Source organism: Neoarius graeffei, chromosome 13, assembly GCF_027579695.1.
Source record: "Neoarius graeffei isolate fNeoGra1 chromosome 13, fNeoGra1.pri, whole genome shotgun sequence".
Lineage (NCBI taxonomy): Eukaryota > Metazoa > Chordata > Actinopteri > Siluriformes > Ariidae > Neoarius > Neoarius graeffei.
The window spans coordinates 58,435,480-58,458,352 of record NC_083581.1 but is presented as its reverse complement, the minus strand read 5'-3'; the positions used below and the strand labels follow the sequence as shown (position 1 = coordinate 58,458,352).

The 22,873-nt window shown below is 41.1% G+C and overlaps 2 protein-coding genes across 2 annotated transcripts; one reads left to right on the top strand and one right to left on the bottom strand.

Annotated features, from left to right (window-relative positions):
• On the top strand, window positions 1–12,981 carry b4galt3 (UDP-Gal:betaGlcNAc beta 1,4- galactosyltransferase, polypeptide 3). The gene is made up of 8 exons (XM_060936933.1): window positions 1–655; window positions 2,256–2,337; window positions 3,346–3,617; window positions 6,686–6,921; window positions 7,068–7,258; window positions 7,338–7,460; window positions 10,096–10,200; window positions 10,663–12,981. Exons 3-8 carry the CDS (start codon window positions 3,353–3,355, stop codon window positions 10,988–10,990), a joined length of 1,248 nt encoding a protein of 415 aa, XP_060792916.1. The 5' UTR covers window positions 1–655; window positions 2,256–2,337; window positions 3,346–3,352; the 3' UTR covers window positions 10,991–12,981.
• Window positions 12,982–14,347: 1,366 nt separating this feature from the next.
• Window positions 14,348–22,715, bottom strand: cfap126 (cilia and flagella associated protein 126). Its single transcript, XM_060938177.1, has 5 exons — window positions 22,663–22,715; window positions 15,692–15,754; window positions 15,491–15,562; window positions 14,775–14,972; window positions 14,348–14,689 (listed from the first exon to the last, which is right to left on the bottom strand). Exons 1-5 carry the CDS (start codon window positions 22,687–22,689, stop codon window positions 14,489–14,491), a joined length of 561 nt encoding a protein of 186 aa, XP_060794160.1. The 5' UTR covers window positions 22,690–22,715; the 3' UTR covers window positions 14,348–14,488.
• Between the last annotated feature and the right edge of the window lie 158 nt (window positions 22,716–22,873).

Below are 22,873 nucleotides of genomic sequence, written 5' to 3'. Positions count from 1 at the left end.
CTCGTGATGATAAACACGTTCCATATTAAGGTTATTGATCAATCCAGATGTGTGTGTCTGGGGGGGAATGATGCGCGCTCGTGTATACATCCGGGTTCAAACTGGAAAACACTGGAGAAATGCAGTGCAATTAATAAGGCATGCGTTTTAAGTACTGAAAATTCGCCATACCCTTTGTTTTTTGTTTAGAAGAAGAAGAAGAAGCGTGCATTCTTCTTGTTTAGAGATGAAGCAATGCTGCGAAATTGATTCACCTGTAAGCGTTTGTGCTGTGTGTTAATATGAGTGGACCAAACAGGCAAAAACAGATTGAAGATACGGATTTAACACTACATGCTTTCTCTCTGGCATGTGTACTGCACACTCCGCTGGCTGAGCTGTTGCTTCTCGGATGAATGAAGGCGCGTCACTGCGTTGCTCCCTCAACATGGCCGTCACCGCACAGCAGCAGCAGCTGTGTGTCAGCACCTTGGACATGGACGCCTGATCAGTGACACTTTCACTCTCGAGGATGTGCAGAACGAGGCCTGGTTGCTTGGGGTTCTGTTTTGCTGTGGACATGATCACCGACAACCGATAAAATCATAGCCAGTGTGATTCGGCCTCAGCCAGTGTGCAAGCCTCGGGCTGGATTTGAGAACCGGTGCTTAAAGAGGTGAGTTCAGGAAAAATGGTATCACTTCCATTTAACATTAAAGCGCCTATAACAGTCCTCAATATCTTTATTTTGCACTAAAGATTTACTACTAATACTTACTGCTATTTTTTTTTATTTTATTAAGCTTCCACCTCAGATACAATAAATAAACACATAATAAAATTATTATTATTATTATTATTATTATTATTATTATTATTATTATTATTTTAAATGGTGGGGGTCACACAACAGAGCTAGGCTCCAATAACAGTGTGCCCTATAATAATGATAATAATAATTAAAAAGGGGGGGGGGGGAGATGCATATACATATAAATAAAACTAAATAATAAATATAAATAAAACTAAACAATAATAATCTTTACTTAATCTTCAAAAGCCCATTCAGCAGAAGCCTAAAAATTATTCGCCTCACAGGAACGAATAGTTTGCTAGTTTTTCCGCCACCACCACCACCATCATCATCATCATCATCATTATTTAACCCTTTGATGCAAAACATGGGTCAAAAGTGAGGCTGAGTTTTTATCTTCTATATCTTTGTAATAAATTAATTTCATCATTCAGTATTCAAGGTATTCCTCAATTAACTTGTTTTTGATCATCATACATCCTTATTTTATTTTTTCCTTTCTTACTTTTTGAATAAAAACCCTTTTTGTATCACTACCCTTCTAATGCACAACATGGGTCAAAAACGACCTGCATTCATTTTGCAGGTTATTTCATGTATGGCTGAGTGTTTCTATGATATACTTTTGAAATAAATTCATTTTGTCATTTACTTTTCCAAATATGCAGTAAATATCTTGTTTTTGTTTAGCACGAATCGTCATTTTTATTTTTCCTTTCTTAAGTTATGAACAAGCACAGCTTTTGTAATTCTACATCAAGTTTACACACATGGGTCAGAAACGACCCGCATGCATTTACTACAGCGTTTGGTGGGAACTGTGAATTGTGCTTGTGTCAGACATTTCACAGCTCAGCACAGCGCCCTTTGCCCATCTAATACAATGAAGTAATGTTTTTCAATTGTTCTAACATTACCTTAGAAAAAAATTGATTATGTTTAGGTTACCTTGAGAGTGAGTAGATTACTTGTCAGAAAGTTACAAGTAATTACTATTAGCTACCGAGCTGTTGACATATTCTACTTTAGTTAGCTAATTTTATTGTAGTTGGCTTAGCTAACTACATAGTTAATAAATAAATAACTGGCCCCATTCAGTGCTAAAGTAATTACTTGAAACAAATTATTATTATAGTATTAAGACATTTAATTTTAAATCACACTTGGATGACCCATGTGTAGTAATATAAAAAGTATTTTTGTTCATAAAGTAGGAAAGAAAAAATTAAATTAATGATTTGTGGTAATTAAAAACAAGATATTTAAAGAATACTTGGAATATTCAATCATAAAATAAATTGATTTCAAAAGATAGAGCAAAGAAAAACTCAGTCAGCATGAAATAACCTGGAAAATGCATGCGGGTCCCCATGTTGTGCATTAGAAGGAGTGTGCATATGTTTTGCATCAAAGGGTTAAAACTAGGAGTTGTGACTTTTACAGCTTGTTAATACTTTCACAGCTTGTACAGGATGTACAATGTTCTGTTGCGTGCCAGAAGAAGAGGAGGCTGAGCACTCTGACTAGTGTGGATGAGAGCACAGGTACTGTGCCATTCTTTACTACCAACGTCTTCTGTTCCCATTCATGCTTTTATACCCCTGTTCATATTGCAGAACATCATTTAGAGATACTTTTTTTTCTGCTTTAAAGAAGTACTCCAGGGTATTGGTTTTTTTTGTTTGTTTTTTCTTATCTGTTTACTCTTCAGTTCCTCCGGAGAAACATCATTCACATTAAAACATGAAAAATCCAAGTCTAAGAGCATTTGTTGAATTCTGTTTGTAAAATACATGAGTAAATAATGTACAAAGCCACAAATGCACACACTAATAATAAATGTGTTAGGATGAGAGGGATATGAACAAATATCTTACCAAGGATGTTTTTATCCAACTTTCAAATCCTGGAACAGTCAAATCTGTTCAGGTTGCTTGTATTTTCTCTCAGGGTTTTTGACATCCATGCTCAAATTATTGTAATTTAATGCTTAATTTAAATGCATTTGACTGACGAATAAATGTATTTGCATAAACATTTAATGACCACCCCGAAAAGTTCCACTATATGTGAGTTCCAAGTATTTGGAACTTTTCTGTTCCTTTACTACGGTGTGTTGGAATTATTATCTGTAATTTTCTCTACATGCTGCAGCGTCTGTATATAGAAATTAATTTGAAGATGCTTTATAGCATGTACATATCATTTTAGAGATTGCACTGGGTTTTGATGTCTTCCTAATATTAACGTGTGGTAGTTGTTGATGTTTTACAGTGGCCAGTTTACAGGAAACATGAGTGTGCGTTCCTGATACTTTAACACAGGGTTGTCAGTTAATATCAGAAATAACATCATGAGTGTGAACAGTACTCTTTCTCCCAAACCTTTTTCTTCCAGCTCATCTCTCATGTTCTTGTTCCTTTTTGTCTTTGGCATCTCATTTACCCCACCCTTTTTCATGCTCATGACTTAAATGATCTTCCTCTGTTAATGCACCACTCCTTCTACCTTTTTCTTTTGTCTATCACTCCTTCTCTTCTACTCCTTCTCAGTGCCGTGATGCTGTGCTGTGGCCGAGCTCTGGACTCCCCCTGTACTCTAGCTCTGCTGGTGGGCTTTCAGTTTGCATTTGTGCTCTATTTCTCCTTGGGAGGCTTCCGTGGCCTCGTCTCTGTTCTGGTGCACTCCTCAGAACCTGAGTTTGACTACTCTCGGCCACATGACGTCTACACTAACCTCAGCCAGCTCAGTGCCCTGCTGCTCCCTCACCCCAGCAGAGCCGAACAGCAGCTCAGGGGCTGCTTGCTGCCATCACCACTGCTTGGTGAGTCCCTGTTTGTACAGAAGTTAGAATGGTTCAGTTTTGCAGTGAATGTTAATATTCATAATGGTTGTGTGTGTGTGTGTGTGTGTGTGTGTGTGTGTGTGTGTGTGTGTGTGTGTGTGTGTGTGTGTGTGTACACATATATATGGACACACCTTCTAATTCACTGGTTTTTATTTATTTTTATTTATTAAAGGCACTTCATGTCTTAAAGTAATGATGGATGTTGTTTCTCTGTACTTAGTCGAGCGGTTCTTGACATAATATGGATTACTATTTTCATTATTTACTATTTACTGTTTAATGATCTCAAACACATTAAGAAGGCAAGGAATTGCGCTAATTAACTTTTGACGAAGCACACCTGTTAATTGAAAAGCATTCCAGGTGGCTACCTCATGAAGCTGGTTAAGATAATGCCAATAGCGTGCAAAACATCATCAAGGTAAACAGTGGCTACTTTGAAGAATCTATAGTTTTGATGTCTTCAGTATTGTTCTGCAATGTAGAAAATAGTCAAAATACAGAAAAACCTATGAAAACATTTTATATATATATATATATATATATATAAAAAAAAAAAATCTCCTTCTCACCCCCGGCGGGGGGGTGGTATCCATGTCATCCTCAAGCTCGGGTCCTCTACCAGAGGCCTGGGAGTTTGAGGGTTCTGCGCAGTATCTTCGATGTTCCTAGGACTGCGCTCTTCTGGACTGAGGCTTCAGATGTTGTTCCTGGGATTTGCTGGAGCCACTCTCCCAGTTTGGGGGTTACTGCCCCAAGTGCCCCCACTACCACGGGGACCACGCAACCCTTGACCTTCCACATCCGTTCCAGCTGCTCTTTCAACCCTTGATACTTCTCAAGTATATATATATATATATATATATATATATATATGGGAAATCCACTACTTGTATTTTTCATAGAAGCTACATCTGGGACGGACACAGAGATTCAAAACCGCAACATGTTTTTAAATGTCCTCACTTGTGAGGAAATCGATTAATTGTTTTGATAAATTTGGGTACTTTTTGTTTGTGAATGTGTCTATATAATAAAAAGAAAATCACATGCTGACTTAAAGATATGAAGTTTATCTTCTTGTGTTGAAAAACTTGCATTTTTCTTATGAAATACATCATGGATCTGAGTGAAATATTTAAATAATACTGGCTAGTTTTGAGTGGTATATCAGATATATTCCATTCAGCTAGCATGCTAACTGAATGGAATATATCTGATATACCACAAAAAAACCCAGCCAATATTATTATTATTATTATTATTATTATTATTATTATTATTATTATAATACTACATACACATTCAATGGAACAATTATAGAGTTTACAAAAGGTTAAGAACAGGGGGTAACTTACCCATAATGAATGCTGATTCTGATCGAATGTAATTTGATGTTCTGTCAATCCAATGTACATATACAAAGTCAAAATTCTAACAGTAAAAATGGTACAAGTCCAAAAAGCCTGAACAACGACCCAACTTTTATACAAGCTATATACAGGTTGACAGTTCAAGTTCAAAGTTACTTTTGGTAGGAGTTAATTGTTCCATTGCAGTTGTTCAAAACAAAAGGGCTTTGCTGAGTGAATTCCACGCGTGAAGTCCTCTTGTAAAAGTCTCCGTCTCTTTTCCTCACCTCCAAGTAGAACTTTGACAATATTTCCGTTATTGCTGTCTTTTCCAGTTTTTCGATGTCCGTTGGTATGTTTTTCTCTTGTGAATATGCATGAAGAATATCCAGTGTGTTCAGCACGTCTTGCTCATTCAAAATATATCTTCCACTTTAAATCTTCCACTTTTAATGAAGCAAACCTTGCGGCCATGTTTGTGTACAAACTGTCACAGTCACTTGCTAGCGTGGAAGTTTTACATCTCTGACGTGTGTCTTTTCCAGCTTTTCCATATATTTTAATGTGGAAAACTAAGTGCGTGAAGAATATCCAGTGAAGTTTTGGTAGCCTTTTGGGTGTTCAGCTTGTCTTTAGTTTCAGTTTATTTATTTAGTGCTTAAACCTAGCACTGGATTAGCCTTGTCTTCTCTCTTTCCCAGCCAACAAAGAAATGATTGTGTGCATGCGCAGCAGAAAAGTTTTGTCATTGGATCTTCGCATCAGCTCCAATGTGTGACATCGTGTTGTCTTGGCAACGTGCAATATTATAACAATATTGCACGCTCATTCTCCATTGGGGAGAATGGAGTAATACATGGAGGATAATTGATATGATAACAATATTGCATGCCATCGATAAACCCACTAGAAGGGAATAGAATACATGTTTTTATTCCATGGAAAAAGTAGCCCGTATGTATCATAATTCCTGATATTTCACTCCGATGGCATCATTCTCAGTGTTTTCCCATTGACTAGATGCACGTTGTCAAACTAGTGAACCGGTTCAAAATTAAAATTATTTTGATTAACTTACTTTTTTTGTGGATGTGTCCATATAATATAAAGAACATAACACGGTTGCACAAAGATATGAGTTTTATCTTCTCATGTTGAAAATATTTTCACTCGGGAGTATGTTCATGGGCGGCACGGTGGTGTAGTGGTTAGCGCTGTCGCCTCACAGCAAGAAGGTCCTGGGTTCGAGCCCCGGGGCCGGCGAGGGCCTTTCTGTGTGGAGTTTGCATGTTCTCCCCGTGTCCGCGTGGGTTTCCTCCGGGTGCTCCGGTTTCCCCCACAGTCCAAAGACATGCAGGTTAGGTTAACTGGTGACTCTAAATTGACCGTAGGTGTGAATGTGAGTGTGAATGGTTGTCTGTGTCTATGTGTCAGCCCTGTGATGACCTGGCGACTTGTCCAGGGTGTACCCTGCCTTTCGCCCGTAGTCAGCTGGGATAGGCTCCAGCTTGCCTGCGACCCTGTAGAAGGATAAAGCGGCTAGAGATAATGAGATGAGTATGTTCACCACTCGAAGACAAACTTCATATCTTTGCACAACCATGTAATATCCTCTCTCTATATATTATATATAATGTATATAAACTAAAATATAGCCCTGTTTTCTATTTTTTTTCTGTTGCTTTGTGTTAGTGGGTCCTGTGTCTGTGCGCCTGTCCTCCCCCCTTTCCCTGGAGGAGATAAAAGAGAAGAACCCTCTGGTGACCCCAGGAGGCCATTACCGTCCTCCGGACTGTGAACCGAGACACCACACAGCTATCGTGATACCCTACCGGAACCGGCAGAGCCACCTGCGTACACTCCTCTACCATCTGCACCCCTTCCTGCAGAGACAGCAGATACACTATGGAATCTACATCGTACACCAGGTTTCTTCATTACACACACATTAACTATGAATCTTTGATGAAGTTATGTGTTTGATTAAAGTAAACCTTTGGTAATTGTTCCTTTAGTGAGGCCTTGTGATCAGGTTCTGAAAGCATCTTTTTCTCTTGCTCTTCTTTGTTATTAGTTCGGAAACTCGACATTTAACCGTGCAAAACTACTGAATGTGGGAGTGCGGGAAGCTCTGAAGGAGGAGGACTGGGGTTGTATCTTCCTCCATGATGTGGACCTGCTTCCAGAAAATGACCACAATACCTACACGTGCCACCCACAGTACCCCACTCATCTCTCTGTGGCTATGGACAAGTTCAGATACAGGTAGCGCCTTTTAGAAGGCTTGCCGTAGGACATCAGCACAAAGAAGAGAATGCTGTGAACAGCCTTTCTCCCTCTGTAGGCTTCCATATCCTCAGTACTTTGGTGGAGTGTCTGCTGTCACTCCAGACCAGTACCTGAAGATGAATGGCTTCCCAAATCAGTACTGGGGCTGGGGAGGAGAGGATGATGACATTGCTGCTCGGTGAGGACCAAGCCTCATGAACATGCACTCAATAACCATATGAGAAATGCATCATGTGAAACAAGTGTGAATGTGCTGCATGTCGTGTGTCTGTCTTTTACCTCTCTTTCTACTTTCCGCTCTCACTGACCCTCTCATCACCATGCCCCTTACCACTGCATCTCTTCACTCCTCCATGATCACTCCTGAATAGCCACTGGAAGGGTCAGTAAGTATATGCATGAATGCCCAGCACTGATGTTCAATGCTTCAACGTTTGCTTTTTCCTACTGCTTTTTTTTTTGTTGTTTTTTTAGTCCTCCTTCCTTAGTGTAGAAGACCACTGGGTATAGAATGGATTGTTCAAAGGTTAAACAAAAGTTGAAGCTTTGGAACAATTTTGTGTTTAGTTTCTCGAAATGGGCTTTTCTTGGCTTTTGTTCTCTCAGTTTTGCCTCCTCTACCATGTCTATTATACACTTTATTAGGAATACCATATTGATTTTGCTAGGGTCTTACTTCGCTCACAGAACAGCCTCAATTCATTGTAGCATGGATTTCTTGCCTGTGGTGTTGGAAACATGCCTTTGAGATGCTGGTCCATTTTGACATGATTGGATCACATAATTGCTGCGAATTTGTCAGTTACATCTTCATGCTGTGAATCCCCCATTGTACCACAACCCAAAGATGCACTATTGGATTCAGATCTAGTGACTGTGGAGGCCACTGAAGTAAACAGAACTCATTGTCATATTCACTGAACCAGGTTGAGATGACTTGTGCTGCATGACATTGTGCATTATCATGCTAGGTGTAGCCTTTAGAAGATGGGTAAATTGTAGCCACGTGGTCAGGCTGTGGCATTCGCACAATGCTCTGTTGATATTAAGGGACCCAGTGTGTGCCAAGAAAACTTTCCCCACAACCTTACACCACCACCACCAGCCTGAACTTTTGACTTAAGACAGGTTGGGTCCATGGATTCATGCTGTTGATGCCAGATTCTGCCCTTCATTTGCATGCTGCAGCAAGAAATCGAGATTTATCAGACCAGGTGGTGTTTTTTCTACCTTTAACTTTTTGGTTTCAGTGAGCCTGTGCCTGCTGTAGTTTCTGATTCCTGTTCTTAGCTGAAAGGAGTGCAACCCATTGTGGTCTTCTGCTGTTCTAGCTCATCTGCTTCAAGTTTCAACATGTGGATTTTGAGCTGCTTTTCTGCATAGCCAGGTTGTAATGAGTCATTAATTAAATTAAAGATAGACTGCCTTTCAGATTTTTCAAGTGTAGGTCATAAAAATAATTTTCCCTGACACCCAATTATTTTTGCTTCATGGACAGAAAGCTACTGAATTCAAATCACAGACTTCCAATTTTATTAATTTTTTTCTAATAAAACAATTAATGAATTTAGGGCCATGTGGCCCTAAATTCTCTGCTATTTTTGCCTGTTTCAGCATGACCTAATTCAAGATACTATGTCATGCATCACGTGCTGGGCTTTCCCCGTTCACGCAAGGCATTATGGGATACAAATTTGAAACAGAAGAGAAAAATGGAGGACGTGAGTGTGCGAATGATACATGAAAGACTGACTACAGTAACGGAAAGCGAGAAGAAAAGACGTTATTTTGCCAAGGAAAGGAAACCCAGGACCAAACTAATAAATATCGGCGGTCAGCGAGTACCTCGGTGTGATCAGCTGTTTGTTTAGCGACAAAATGATGTAACTGTCATTGCACTGTCAAGGTAAACCTGCACATGCGCACACGGACTTCTTCTGTCTGCCTGACTGCGCAAAGCAGGCGGTTTCATGCACATTATTTGCTCAAGAATCTCCTCTAATTAAATAACTTCCCAGCCACAGAATGGCCTGATATTTTCTGAGATATTACAGAAATAAACATAAATCACAATGACTAAATTTCAGAGGGAACTAAATTTCACCAATTTTTTGAAATCGAAAGGCTGTCTCGCTTTAACGTAGTCTTCCTGATAGTTTGAACCAGTCTGGCCATTTTCCTTGACAGAACTGCCGGTCACGGAATTTTTTTTTTTGGCACAAATCTGTGAAGCTCTCGAGAGTGTTGTGCAGGAACATCCCAAGAGATCAGCAATCTCTGAAATCCTCACACCAACCCATTTGCCATGGTCAAGGTCATTTTTTCCACGTTCTGATGTTTGACGTTAACATGAACAGAAGCTCTTGATCTGCATGATTTGCTGCTGCTACATGATTGTCTGGATAACTGCAAGAATAAGCAAGTGTGCAAGTGTTCCTAATGAAGTGGTCAATTAGTGTAAACGTGTCTCCAATATAGAGATGTAGAGGTCTGCTCCCGAGCCCTGGTACTGTTGGGCTTGCTAGTGTATAGATGCCTATTTCCAGGTGGTTTTATAGAAGCTAATTTCCAGTTAGATTCTATACTGGCTCTTTTTAATGACTCGAGTGACTCTGGAGGGATCCAGAGGTAAGGAATCTTGAGTGTTGGTCTCATTTTCCAGCTAATAATTTAAAAATGAGTAATAATAAAACATAATAACTTTCCTCATTTCTCTATTACATCCTTAAATCCATTTTATGGCATGCTGTATTCTCTCCTATTGCTTCTGCCTTGGTACTCTTCTGTTTGTTACATATGGTCTTTCTCCTCAGAATTCGTCTATCTGGGATGAAGATAGTGCGCCCTCCTGTGGTCATGGGTCATTATAAGATGATTAAGCATAAAGGGGACAAGGGTAATGAGCAGAACCCCAGAAGGTAATCATTCATTGAACTAGAGGTGTGCATCTGGACTAGGATCCCAGGGAAACCAACAGAAATTTTCGGGAGGTGGTGGTCTTGACTTTCACATGAATGGAATGGGGTGCTTCCATATGAAGCTCATGGGATTCATTAGCACGGGTGCAAATTGGGTGCTCACATGGTACTATTTAATGTGTTTACAGCATTCTTTCTCAGTAACTGCTTTATCCTTTGCTGTGATTTAAGTGACTTCTTCATATTTTGGGAAGCAGAACCCACTGAGATACTAACAAAAATAAGAACTGCAGGGGTGGGCGTGATTGGTCAGGATTCCTTCAGTCCTGCACACACCTCTAAATGGAACTGTTTCAACCAATCATGTATCTTAATTAGATTCAAATGTCATAGCACTCTGTGCCTCTGCTTTACAAGTACTTTCCATCAAGTTCTCATTCCTCTTTTCTGATTTACTCACAGATTTGACTTACTGAAGCACACATGGTTAAACTGGAGATCAGATGGAGTCAACTCACTCACTTATGAGCTCTTGTCCAAAGAGTTAGAGCCACTGTACACCAACCTGAGTGTCAACATTGGGGAGGACCCTCACCCTCCTCCCAAAAAGTCTGCACTCGCTAAAAATGCTTCTCGACCTGCAGCAAAACCCAAAGATAGAGACAAAGACAAGGAGACACTAGGAAGGCAGTCCACCCAAACTACCAAATTAGAAGAGGGTTACGTAAAAGTAACCAATAGGAGTTCAGACATTGGTCAGAAAGCTGCCTTGAAACAGGAAATTGTTTGATGACGTAGACATAGTCCATGAAGCACTGGCATTACATGTGGATTTGTACTGTGCCAGTGCTTCGTTTCCTCTTTAATATCATCGCGTTTTGCACTGAGGTGAGCATTCGGGTAAGTTGAATTATTGCACTGAATGTCTACACTGGCATGGTGTCATTTGCACAGACTTCTGCTGTACCATTTCCTGACGATCTCCTTGCCACGGAATTCATCTGAGCATGAACTGAGCTAAATATTAATGAAAATGATGTGCTCATGTGTAATACTGCTGTAGAGACACTTGCACCAGTGCTAGTCCTGTGTGCTAATCCAGCCAGCCTGCGGTTAACTGCTAATCTTCACACCAATGTGTGTGTTCTGTCTCTTTGTGCCTTTTCTCGCTCTAGAACCAGTTTCTGTCAGCATCTTTTTACATATGTTCTTTATCTCGAAGACAAGCATATTAGTGCACGTTTGTGTATTGGAGTAATAGGCTACTAAATGCTCTGAATTGCTGCTGTTCTTACTTTTCATCACCATGCAGCTTTGTGATCTTGTGCTTGAGCAGACTTATCACTGTGTACTATTTTTGGTCTTGCTGTGGAAATGTGCAGCTCCTCGTGTTTGAACAGATTTGTGTTTTTACTTTAGAAGTGCATAATCTAAAAGTACTTTTCTTAGCTGGCCAAATAACTCTTTATTTTCAAGTATAATTAACAGTTATTCCAGGAAATCGAGTTGTACATGAGCTGATAGCTGACGAGGCGCATAGCGCCAAGTAGGCTATAAGCCATGTACGACGAGATTGAATGGAATAACTGTTTTATTCTATCCACATTCACTGGATTTTGAGAAAGAGCATTTTTATTTTTTGCAAATTCGATAAATGAAAACTTTATACAAGACATCCGACAAAATCATTTCCGTTTAGAATGTAAACAAACCGGCGACATGACAGTAGCAATTTGTGAAAAATGCTATAATGATTCTTGAAAAATAAAGATACGTTCTTACCATCAAATACTTTTACTCTGTATTTTATTGCTTTTTTTGTAGTTTTTGGGGTTTTGTTTTCAAGTAGAGTTTTTATTTTGTCCTCGGTTGGTTCAGCAACACGCTCTGCCATTTTGTTTTTCTCTACTCATGGTATATGGTCTGATAGCCTTGTAGTAGAGTAGCCAATCCGGGCGTGCGATTGCTCATATCCAGTGAATGTGGATAGAATAATAAGGAATATCCATTACTGCCATTATTGACTCTTTTGGTTAGACAATCATAAGGATAAGCTAAATAGCTGACAAATCAATCAGTTAACAAATTTCTGTCTAAAAGTTCATTTTTTATCATTATAACATATAATAGCGAGTGAGATTTATTCAAGATATTTTATAGTAGATTTGTTAAAGTATCAGCGTTATCATAGTTTGGTGAGCTACTTTATTTTATTGCAGGTCTCATGGAAAGTGTTGCTGCATATAATTGATATAATTATCACTATCATCTTTGTGCACATTCTATATTTATTCTATAAAATGCCCCAGCAGACATTTGCCATATGCAAAAATATATATATTTCTAATTAAAAAATGAACCAAGTATCTATACATACTGATACACAAATATTAATCAAGCTAATCTATTTCTGAACCTTAACACTGCTGTGAAATGGTTGGTGTTTTAAATGCATTGTCTCCTCACAGAGGGCATATAGCACTTTTTCTGGGTTTTTTTCTTGTATCCGGCAATATCAGAAAGTGATTATTTGAATGTACTTCATTTCAACTATGTTTGTAATGCTGTCTCTCTTTCCCATTTGAAACTGCCAGTTGTTACGTTTTATGTTTGGCAGGACTTGTAAGGCAGTAATGTAACAGAGACCTGCATATAGATCCTAACTATGAGTTAATAAACCTAATTTTTATGACTCGTTTATTAGAGTAAAGGTAATTAGGTACTTTATTAGGTAAGAGTTAATTAGATCTACCATTGATAAACCTAAAATTGATTTATTAATTGCCACAATCTATTAAATATAGTTTAAACAGAATTATCTGTTATCTTTATGTCTGTGTGTGTGTATAAATAGGTACACACAGCTTATTAACATGTGTCCCAAAAACCTCTTTCTTTCTACCATATTTGCAAGATGCTAATATATTTATTTAATACAGTAGTTTTGTATGAGATGTTTAGTAATAGTTATACTGAAATATCTAAGAGGATCATAGCCTGACAACAAATTTCCCAGTTGCTTAATGTTATAGTAATGATCTTTGTAATTACAAAGTTTTTTTTTTTAAATTAAATGAAATATCTGTATGAGTTCATATCATCTGGAGCAATCTGCTATATTCTATAGGCAACTTCACTAAAGGAACCTTAACAATAAATTATCAAATGTCCAGAAGCATTTCACTGTCACAGCTCCTAAAGATTTGATCTCAGACTCACTCCTGCTCTAGGGTAGAATACAGCTGACCATACGCCATTTACCGGTCACTTTATTGCATGACAGAGTGCATTGTAACAGTGTAAAGTAACAGCTTGATTGTACTCTAATCAGCAGACTGCTGGACTGAAGCTTTGACAAGGATCCTTGAGTACTGCTACTGGTGACTTACAAGAACTCTCAGCATCTCCATGTTCCCGTAGGTTATTATAGCTGCTGGTAGCATTACATCATTTGCTTCTGGGCATTCCAGCGATTTACCGATGACTAGTGAAATTAGTTGTTTTGTTCCTGAAGGACTACAGGTGTGTTAGTGCTTTATGTAATACATTTCCATTCAGCATATAGATTATATAGATAAATAAATTATGTTGAAATGACAGACTCTGGCTATTTTTATGACAATGTTGAGCGATTTTGAACTTGTCTTTATGTATTACGTATTTGGAATTTATACAGGTGACTATGAAAGATTGAACATCTAATTTATTTTGGTTATTCATGTGTCTCAGGAAGTTATTTTCATTCCTTTCCACATTAATGTCTTTTTTTCTTCCATTTATGATTTATGGTAACTATTCCTAAACAATTTGATATCACAGATCTTGTGATTATTTTTTTTTCTTAAATCTGATCCTGACTCAAATGCTTACTTTCAGAAAACCCAGAAAACAAGTTTCATTCAGCTGCATGAAAACACCATTAAGCTTATATTAAATAACAGAGTACGTTTATAACTGTATGCAGACTGCAACTGTCAATATACAAAATCAGATTTGCACCAGTAGCTTCCACATTTTTAAACTAGGTGATAAATCAAAAGACAAACAACAGTACAGACTCAATATGTATTCTTGTTTTTTTTTCAAGTGGAGATCTGAATTTTCATCTGTCATCATACTCTCATTACACTGCTTTGTTGCTGTTTGTTTTATACACTGCTGCTTTACTAATCGCAATTGTTAGTCTGGATTAAGCTTGGCTGGCCTGCATCAGTGGTCTGAACGTGGCCTGGCTTTGTCTTGAGGTTGGTTGAGACTCAGCATGGCTTTGGTGAGTTGCTGGTCTCAACTAAACTTGGCTTTGCTGAGTTGCTGGTCTCGACTGAACTTGGCTTTGCTGAGTTGCTGGTCTCGACTGAACTTGGCTTTGCTGAGTTGCTGGTCTCGACTGAACTTGACTGGCCTGTGATATGGTCCTTTCCAGTTCAGGTCCATCTGGAGCAAGAGTGCTCACAGGAAATCCCTCATACTGATGATCATCACTGGTGCCCTGAACAATACAGACTGATGATTCAAATTTATATTTGAATTCACACTGGCAACAGCAGTATAAATGGACTGTGACAAATATTTACCTTACACTGTGGTGTCCTGCTGTTTTCATTAGTTTCATTTAGTTTCCCAAGGGCTGATGGAACCAGGTGCTGCACCTGCCCCCAAGCCCTGAGACGCTGCTGGCCCTCCTGTGAGCGTGCGGTAGGGTTAATGTGAACTGGAAAGATGCGATTTGGTAAGTCCCAGGTCCCCTGGAATGAGGTCCAGGGACATCCACGCTGACAAAAATATATTCAATAAAAAGGAAACACAAAACAACATAAAGTATGATAATATTAATTAATGCATTAATCTTCAGTAACTGCTTTACCCTGGTCAGGGTCATAGGAGATGCAGAGCCTACTCCAAGAATACTTGGCATGAGAAGTAAATAGACCCTGAATGGGATGCCAATCCATCTCATTGTATGATGCACAAACACACTTGCACTCTCATTCAAACCTAGGGGCGATCTGGAGTGGCCAATCAAACCAACAGGCATGTTTTTTTTATGAGGTGGAAATTGGAGAACCTAAAGAAATCTTAGATGCAGGGAGAACATGTAAAATTCCACACAGAAGTAACCTGAGTTCATGATTGAACCCTGGAGCTATGAGGCAACAACACAAGCTGCTGTGCCACCAAGCCGCCAGTGGGATAATACTGTAGTGAACAATATTGTGCTGGTCTCTCCCGGTCTAAACAGTATGTTTATTTGAGTTAAAGTGTGCATTTTACATTCAGTTTTATTTCAAACCTTCACAGCAGGAAGCAGGTGTCCTCTGTCTGTAGCTATAAATATAGTGTGACCCTCTGCTGGTGACCGTTTCTAAAATACAACCAGGATAGATTTCTTATACAGGACATAATTAAATAACATATTGAGGTCAGATAGTGAAAAAGTATTTCCATTTTTACTTGTTGTTGCTATTTAACTTAACCGGCTAAACGAACTTACGTCTTTGTATTGTTTTGGTACCGTCCAGTTCTGGAGTTTACTCGACTTGAAAGCGCTCTCATACTGCAAGAAACAATGGACGTTACTTCAAACAAACAAGCAAAATTATATATACAGTGTATACAGTATATATATAGTGTGTATATATATATATATATATATATATATATATATATATATATATATATATATATATATATAAATAGAATAGAATGCCTTTATTGTCACTATACACATGTACAATGAGATTAAAAGCAACTCCAATAACAGTGCAAACAGCATGTAGAGAAAAAAAAAAGAGGGCGTAAGGGGGGGTAAGGTAAGGTGCACAGTCCTGAGGTGTATGTGTTGTGTTTCACATTATGGAGTGAGGTATTGCACATTATAAATTATTGCACAGAGAGAGTCACCTTATAAAGTATTGCACATTATAAATTACTGCACGAAGAGAGTCACATTGTAAAATAAAATATTGCACATTATGAAGTATTGCACAGGGGGGTTAGACTATAAAGTCAGAGCATATCCGAGTTCAGGGCGGTTATGGCTTTTGGAAAGAAGCTGTTTTTGAATCTATTTGTTTTTGTCCTGATGCACCTGTAGTGCCTCCCTGAGGGCAACAGGTCAAACAGATCAAAGCCAGGGTGGGAGCTGTCCTTGATAATGTTCTTAGCTCTACTAAGGCAGCAGGAGGTGTAAATGTCCATCAGGGAGGGGAGAGGGCAGCCAATGATCTTCTGTGCTGCCTTTACTACTCTCTGGAGTCTCTCCCTGTCTACAGCAGTGCAGCTGCCGTACCATACTGTGATACAGTACGTCAGCAGGCTCTCGATGGATGAGTGGTAGAAGGTCAGCAGCAGGTTGGAGTTTAGGTTGTGCTTCCTGAGGACTCTCAGGAAGTGTAGCCACTGCTGAGCCTTCTTAATGACTGCTGTAATGTTTTCTGACCAGGAGATGTCGGCGGAAATGAGGACGACAAGAAACCGGAAGGTGTGGACCCTCTCCATGTACTCGTTGTTGATGTAAAGGGGGGCTAGGTCGGTGCTGTGCTTCCTGAAGTCAACAATGAGCTCTTTGGTTTTCTTGGTGTTCAGAGCGAGGTTATTCTCTGAACACCAGGCTGCCAACTTCAGGACCTCCTCTCTGTAGGCTGCCTCGTCTCCCTTTGAGATGAGTCCGACCACTGTGGTGTCGTCAGCAAACTTGACGATGAGGTTGTTGTTGTTGTGGGTCGAACTACAGTCGTGGGTGTAGAGGCAATACAGGAGGGGGCTCAGCACACAGCCCTGTGGAGAGCCGGTGCTCAATGTGCGGGTGGAGGAGAAGTGGGGTCCAAGTCTCACAGTCTGGGGCCGGTTGGTAAGAAAGTCCTTTATCCAGGCACATGTGAGAGGGGGGAGGCCGAGAGTGTCCAGTTTATTGATGAGGATGTCCAGGATTATTGTGTTGAAAGCTGAACTGTAATCCACAAAGAGTATGCGGACGTAGCTCTGCTGCTGCTCCAGGTGGTTCAGCACAGAGTGTAGAGCTACGGTGATGGCCTCCTCTGTGGATCTGTTTGCACGATATGCGAACTGGTAGGGGTTGAAGTCCGGGGGGAGGTGGTCCTTGATGTGCTGAAGAACTAGTCTCTCGAAGCACTTCCTGATTACCGGAGTGAGGGCCACAGGACGGTAATCATTCAGGCTGGTGACAGGAGACTTCTTCGGCACCGGGATTATTGTAGCTGATTTTAGGCAGGGCGGGATGACTGCCTGAGCCAGGGAGAGGTTAAAGATCCTGGTGAAGGTAGGGGCGAGCTGGTGGGCGCATGCTCTGAGCACCTTACCAGGTACTCCATCTAGGCCGACAGCTTTCTTGGGGTTCACTACCAGGAGCACCCGTCTGACATCGTGCTCCTGTACAGTGAATGGAGTGGTGTAGGAACTGTGTGGTGGTGGGGGCAGGGCTGGAGCAGATGAGTGCTGCTGAGATGCTTCAAAGCGAGCAAAGAAGCAATTTAGCTCCTCTGCCAGTGGCGCACTCCAGTCTCCTGTTGACGCATCACAGTCTCTGAAGTTCGTGATGTTTTGTATGCCCCGCCACACCTCCCGTGTGTTGTTGCTAGACAGGTGGGACTCTATACGCAGCCTATGGTCCACCTTGGCTTTTTTAATTCCTCTTTTCAGGTCAGCTCGAGCAGCTCTGTACAGAGCTCTGTCACCTGACCTGAAGGCAGCGTCGCGAGCCCTGAGGAGTGAGCGGACCTGGCTGGTCATCCAGGGTTTCTGGTTTGGGAAAACCCGGATGTTTTTATCCACCGTCACATTCCCGATGCAGAACTTGATATAGTCCAGTACCGTTCCTGTGAATGTCTCCAGCTCCTGGTGTTCAAATAAGTCCCAATCTGTCCATTTAAAGCAGTCCTGTAGTTTGGAGAGTGTGTTGTCAGGCCAGGTTGTGATAGTCTTTGTGGTGGGCCTGGCTCTGCGTCTGAGGGGGGTGTAGGCTGGGAAGAGCAGGAGGGAAAGATGGTCTGACTGGCCGAGGTGGGGGAGGGATATGGCTCTGTACACGTGCTTGATGTTGGAGTAAACATGATCTAGAGTGTTCTCCTCTCTAGTAGAACACTTAACATGTTGGTAAAATTTCGGCAGTACAGTCTTCAAGTTGGCCTTATTAAAGTCTTCTGCGATTATGTGAACACCGTCAGGGTGGGCCCGCTGCTATTTGTTTACGGTGTTCAGCAGGAGAGAGAGCGCTGTGTTAACACTGGCGTCGGGTGGAATATACACAGCTGTGACAATCACCACAGATAGCTCTCTCGGTAGAAAAAAAGGCCAGCATCTTACAGACATGTACTCGAGGTCTGGGGAACAGTGTCTGTCTATAATTGTTCCGTTGTTACACCAATTGTTATGCATGTAAATACAGAGCCCCCCCTCCTCTGCTTTTACCGGAGTTCTCAGTCCTGTCCCAGCGGAGCAGAGTGCGACCTGCTAGCTGTAATTTTATATATATATATAAAATGTTCATCCTTCAGGTCGAAGGTGACCATGACTTCAATTTGGTGGGTGGCGGTTGTGGGTCTGGAGGTGACTGATGAGGCCTATCTGGGCTTTGAAGATACACCCACATGTCGGGCACACGTGGGTAGGTGCTGTAGTGGGGGTGGCGATAGTTCAAGCCTTCTGCGCAGCTCGTTTCTTCTGGGCCTCGGCCATGCATTTCATCTATCGTGGGAGTATAAGCACTAATCAACATTGCGTTCTTCTTGCCTCCAAGTGGGAGCTGAAGTGTCATCAGGCGATCATTGATGCCCTCTGGGAGTTTAAGTTTCTGGGCAAGGTGGGACTTTACAGCAAATCCAACATCTGCATCTCACCATTCAGTGCTGCTACGACCACTCCAGAAGAAGGTATAACCACTGCCATGTTCCATGAGCTGGCCCTTGTCCGCTAGACGTGTTTCGGTGAGGGCAGCTACAGTGTTTTGCAAAAGTATTCATCCCCCTTGGTGTTTGTCCTGTTTTGTTGCATTATAGGATGGAATTAAAATGGATTTTTGGAGGGTTAGCACCATTTGATTTACACAACATGTCTACCACTTTAAAGGTGAAAATTGTTGTTTTATTGTGACACAAACAATAATTAAGATGAAAAAAATCTGGAGTGTGCATAGGCATTCACCCCCTTTTGTATGAAATCCCTAAATAAGAGCTGGTCCAACCAGTTCACTTCATAAGTCACATAATTAGTTGATTAAGATCCACCTGTGTGCAATCAAAGTGTCACATGATCTGTCACATGATATCTGTATAAATCAACCTGTTCTGGAAGGGCCCAGACTCTGCAACACTACTAAGCAAGCAACATGAAAACCAAGGAGCACACCAAACAGGTCAGAGACAAAGTTATAGAGAAGTATAGATCAGGGTTGGGTCATAAAAAATATCCCAAACTTTGAATATCCCAGGGAGTGCCATTAAATCCATTATAGCAAAATGGAAAGAATATGGCACCACTACAATCCTGAAAAGAGAAGGCCGCCTACCAAAACTCACAGACCAGGCAAGGAGGGCATTAATCAGAGATGCAGCAAAGACACCAGAGATAACACTGAAGGAGCTACAAAGATCCACAGCAGGGATGGGAGTATCTGTCCAGAAGACCACTTTAAACAGTACACTCCACAGAGCAGGACTTTGTGGAAGAGTGGCCAGAAAAAAGTAATTGCTTAAGAAAACACATTTGGAGTTTGCCCAATAGCATGTGGCAAACTCCCCAAACACATGGAAGAAAACATTCTGGTCAAATGAGACTAAAATTGAACTTTTTGGCCATCATGGGAAATGCCATGTGTGACGCAAACCCAAAACCCTGAGAACACCATTCCTACAGTGAAGCATGGTGGTGGCAGCATCATGCTGTGGGGATATTTTTCATCTGCAGAGACGGAAAGCTGGTCAGGACTGAAGGAAAGATGGATGGCAGTAAATACAGGGCAATTCTGGAGGAAAACTTGTTTGAGTCAGCCAGCGGTTTGAGACTGGGACGAAGGTTCACATTCCAGCAAGACAATGACCCTAAACATACTGCTAAAGCTACACTGGAGTGGTTTAAAGGGAAACATTTAAATGTCTTGGAATGGCTTCATCAAAGCCCAGACATCAATCCAATTGAGAATCTTTAGCATAACTTTAAGATTGCTGTACACCAACGCAACCCATCTAACATGAAGGAGGTGGAGCAGTTTTGCTTTGAGGAATGGGCAAAAATCCCAGTGGCTAGATGTGCTAAGCTAATAGAGACATACTCCAAGAGACTTGCAGCTGTCATTGCAGCAAAAGGTGGTTCTACAAAGTATTGGCTTTGGGGGGTGAATACCTATGCACACTCCGGATTACTGTTTTTTCATCTTAATTATTGTTTGTGTCACAATAAAAAAACCCAATTTGCATCTTTAAAGTTGTAGGCATGTTGTGTAAATCAAATGGTGCTAACACCCCCTCCAATCCATTTAAATTCCAGCTTGTACTGCAACAAAACAGGACAAACACCAAGGGGGATGAATACTTTTACAAGACACTGTATGTCCACATTACAGCGAGCTAGTTCCCTGGTGACGAGCGCAGTTCTTCTCTCTGGCCTGTCTGCTTCAATGTTATCCAGTAGAGTGTGCACATTCCACATGCCAATGTAGAGTACCCTCACTATCTTATTTATTTTCTAATTTGTTGTATTTCGACCGCTGAGTGGGATCCCCGCCAGCTGCAGTGTGCTGGCCAGGGTGAGGTGAAGCAGGCTATGTTTGGGGCACCTTTACTAGCCTCTTCCTCCATGGAGGTGAGCAGAGTGAATCCTAAACAGGGTTGCTCAGACACTCAGGGGGTGTCCGCTACCGCTTCGTTCCAGCAGGAAGCGACCCTATGCCCTGGGTTGCCTGTGTGCAGGTTCGTGACTACAGCTTCCAGCGTTTCCGCACCTGCTGCTTCACCACTTGCCCATCGCCACAGGACTTGATATTTGAATTTGAAGTTATGACTTGCGCGTGGGGGCGGCACGGTGGTGTAGTGGTTAGTGCTGTCGCCTCACAGCAAGAAGGTCCGGGTTCGAGCCCCGTGGCCGGCGAGGGCCTTTCTATGCGGAGTTTGCATGTTCTCCCCGTGTCCGTGTGGGTTTCCTCCGGGTGCTCCGGTTTCCCCCACAGTCCAAAGACATGCAGGTTAGGTTAACTGGTGACTCTAAATTGACCGTAGGTGTGAGTGTGAATGGTTGTCTGTGTCAGCCCTGTCCAGGGTGTACCCCACCTCTCGCCCGTAGTCAGCTGGGATAGGCTCCAGCTTGCCTGCGACCCTGTAGAACAGGATAAAGCGGCTAGAGATAATGAGATGAGATGAGACTTGCGCGTGACTTGGATTAGAGTAAGGGAGAGTTGCACAGCCATCAGCCTCACTCTCCCGTCCTGACCTAACTGGGTCCAGGGGCAAGACAGAATCAGGACGGCTGGAGCTAGGTCAGAATGCAGTGGATGGCCAACAGTGTTCTACGTGTTGCACTGTACCCTAATCGCGCTCCACAAACGCTTTGCTGGGTCCGCCTTCCTGCCCGTGAACCACCAGGTGGTGGTCTCCTCCACGCAGTCTGTGGAGTCCACTCTTCGATTGTAACCCTGACCAGGGGGAGTGAGGTGTTGCTAGTGTTTGCTCAAGGCACCACCCCAGGATAATGAAAGGAAGGAGACACCTTACTCCATTGCATGGTGGTCAAGGACGGCACATGCCCACTGCCCCAATACAGATTCTACACTGTATTCTGTACACATTCTGTACTATATTCTGTAACACATTCTACAGTTTGTTCTATAACACACTCTACATGACACAATCCACACTACACTCTCTCCGGCACGCAGGAGCTCTGACCATGCCCACAACCAGCCTTGCCCTCCAGGAGCATCCAGGATGCTAAAACAATGCATATAAGGAATTACATTCACAGCAAAATATAACTTTTTTAGTTGCAGTACTCAAGATAATGGTATTAAATAAAGATTTCACACTGTATGAGGTATCTTGTGACCCTAAAAAAAAAGCGTAGAAAAATTGGCTCTTTAACTCTGAATGCAAAATTTTTTTATGAGGAAGAAAAAGTCAGTTATGGAATTACGTCAGAAAAAAAATTAACTTTCATTTCTTAAAATTTAAACCAAGATTTCTCTGAAGCGACATTGCAATAATTGGGTTGATGATTTTTAAATATGGTTTTCACTACATTTTGTCTTGGATTCCATATTTTAGCAATATCACTGATCTGAAAAATTAAGGTAATCTTAATAATTTCATAATTTTTGTCTCTCTGCTTAAGTGCCCTTATACACACACACACACACACACACACACATATATATATATATATATATATATATATATATATATATATATATATATATACCATGTGAACATTAATTATAATAACATACATTGTAGCTACCTGGTTTGCAGAGAAATTCGACGACATGTTTACTTGCACCGATCGAAAGCCGTCTCCTGGCAACCAGACCAACACACGTCAGCCAATGAAATCTTTCGATACTCAGGCGTTTGAATATTCAACTAACGGACCAATGGAAAGTTAATAAAATAAATATAAAATTGAACGATTTGTTGTCATAAAAACTGTAACACATGTTATTGTCAATAAA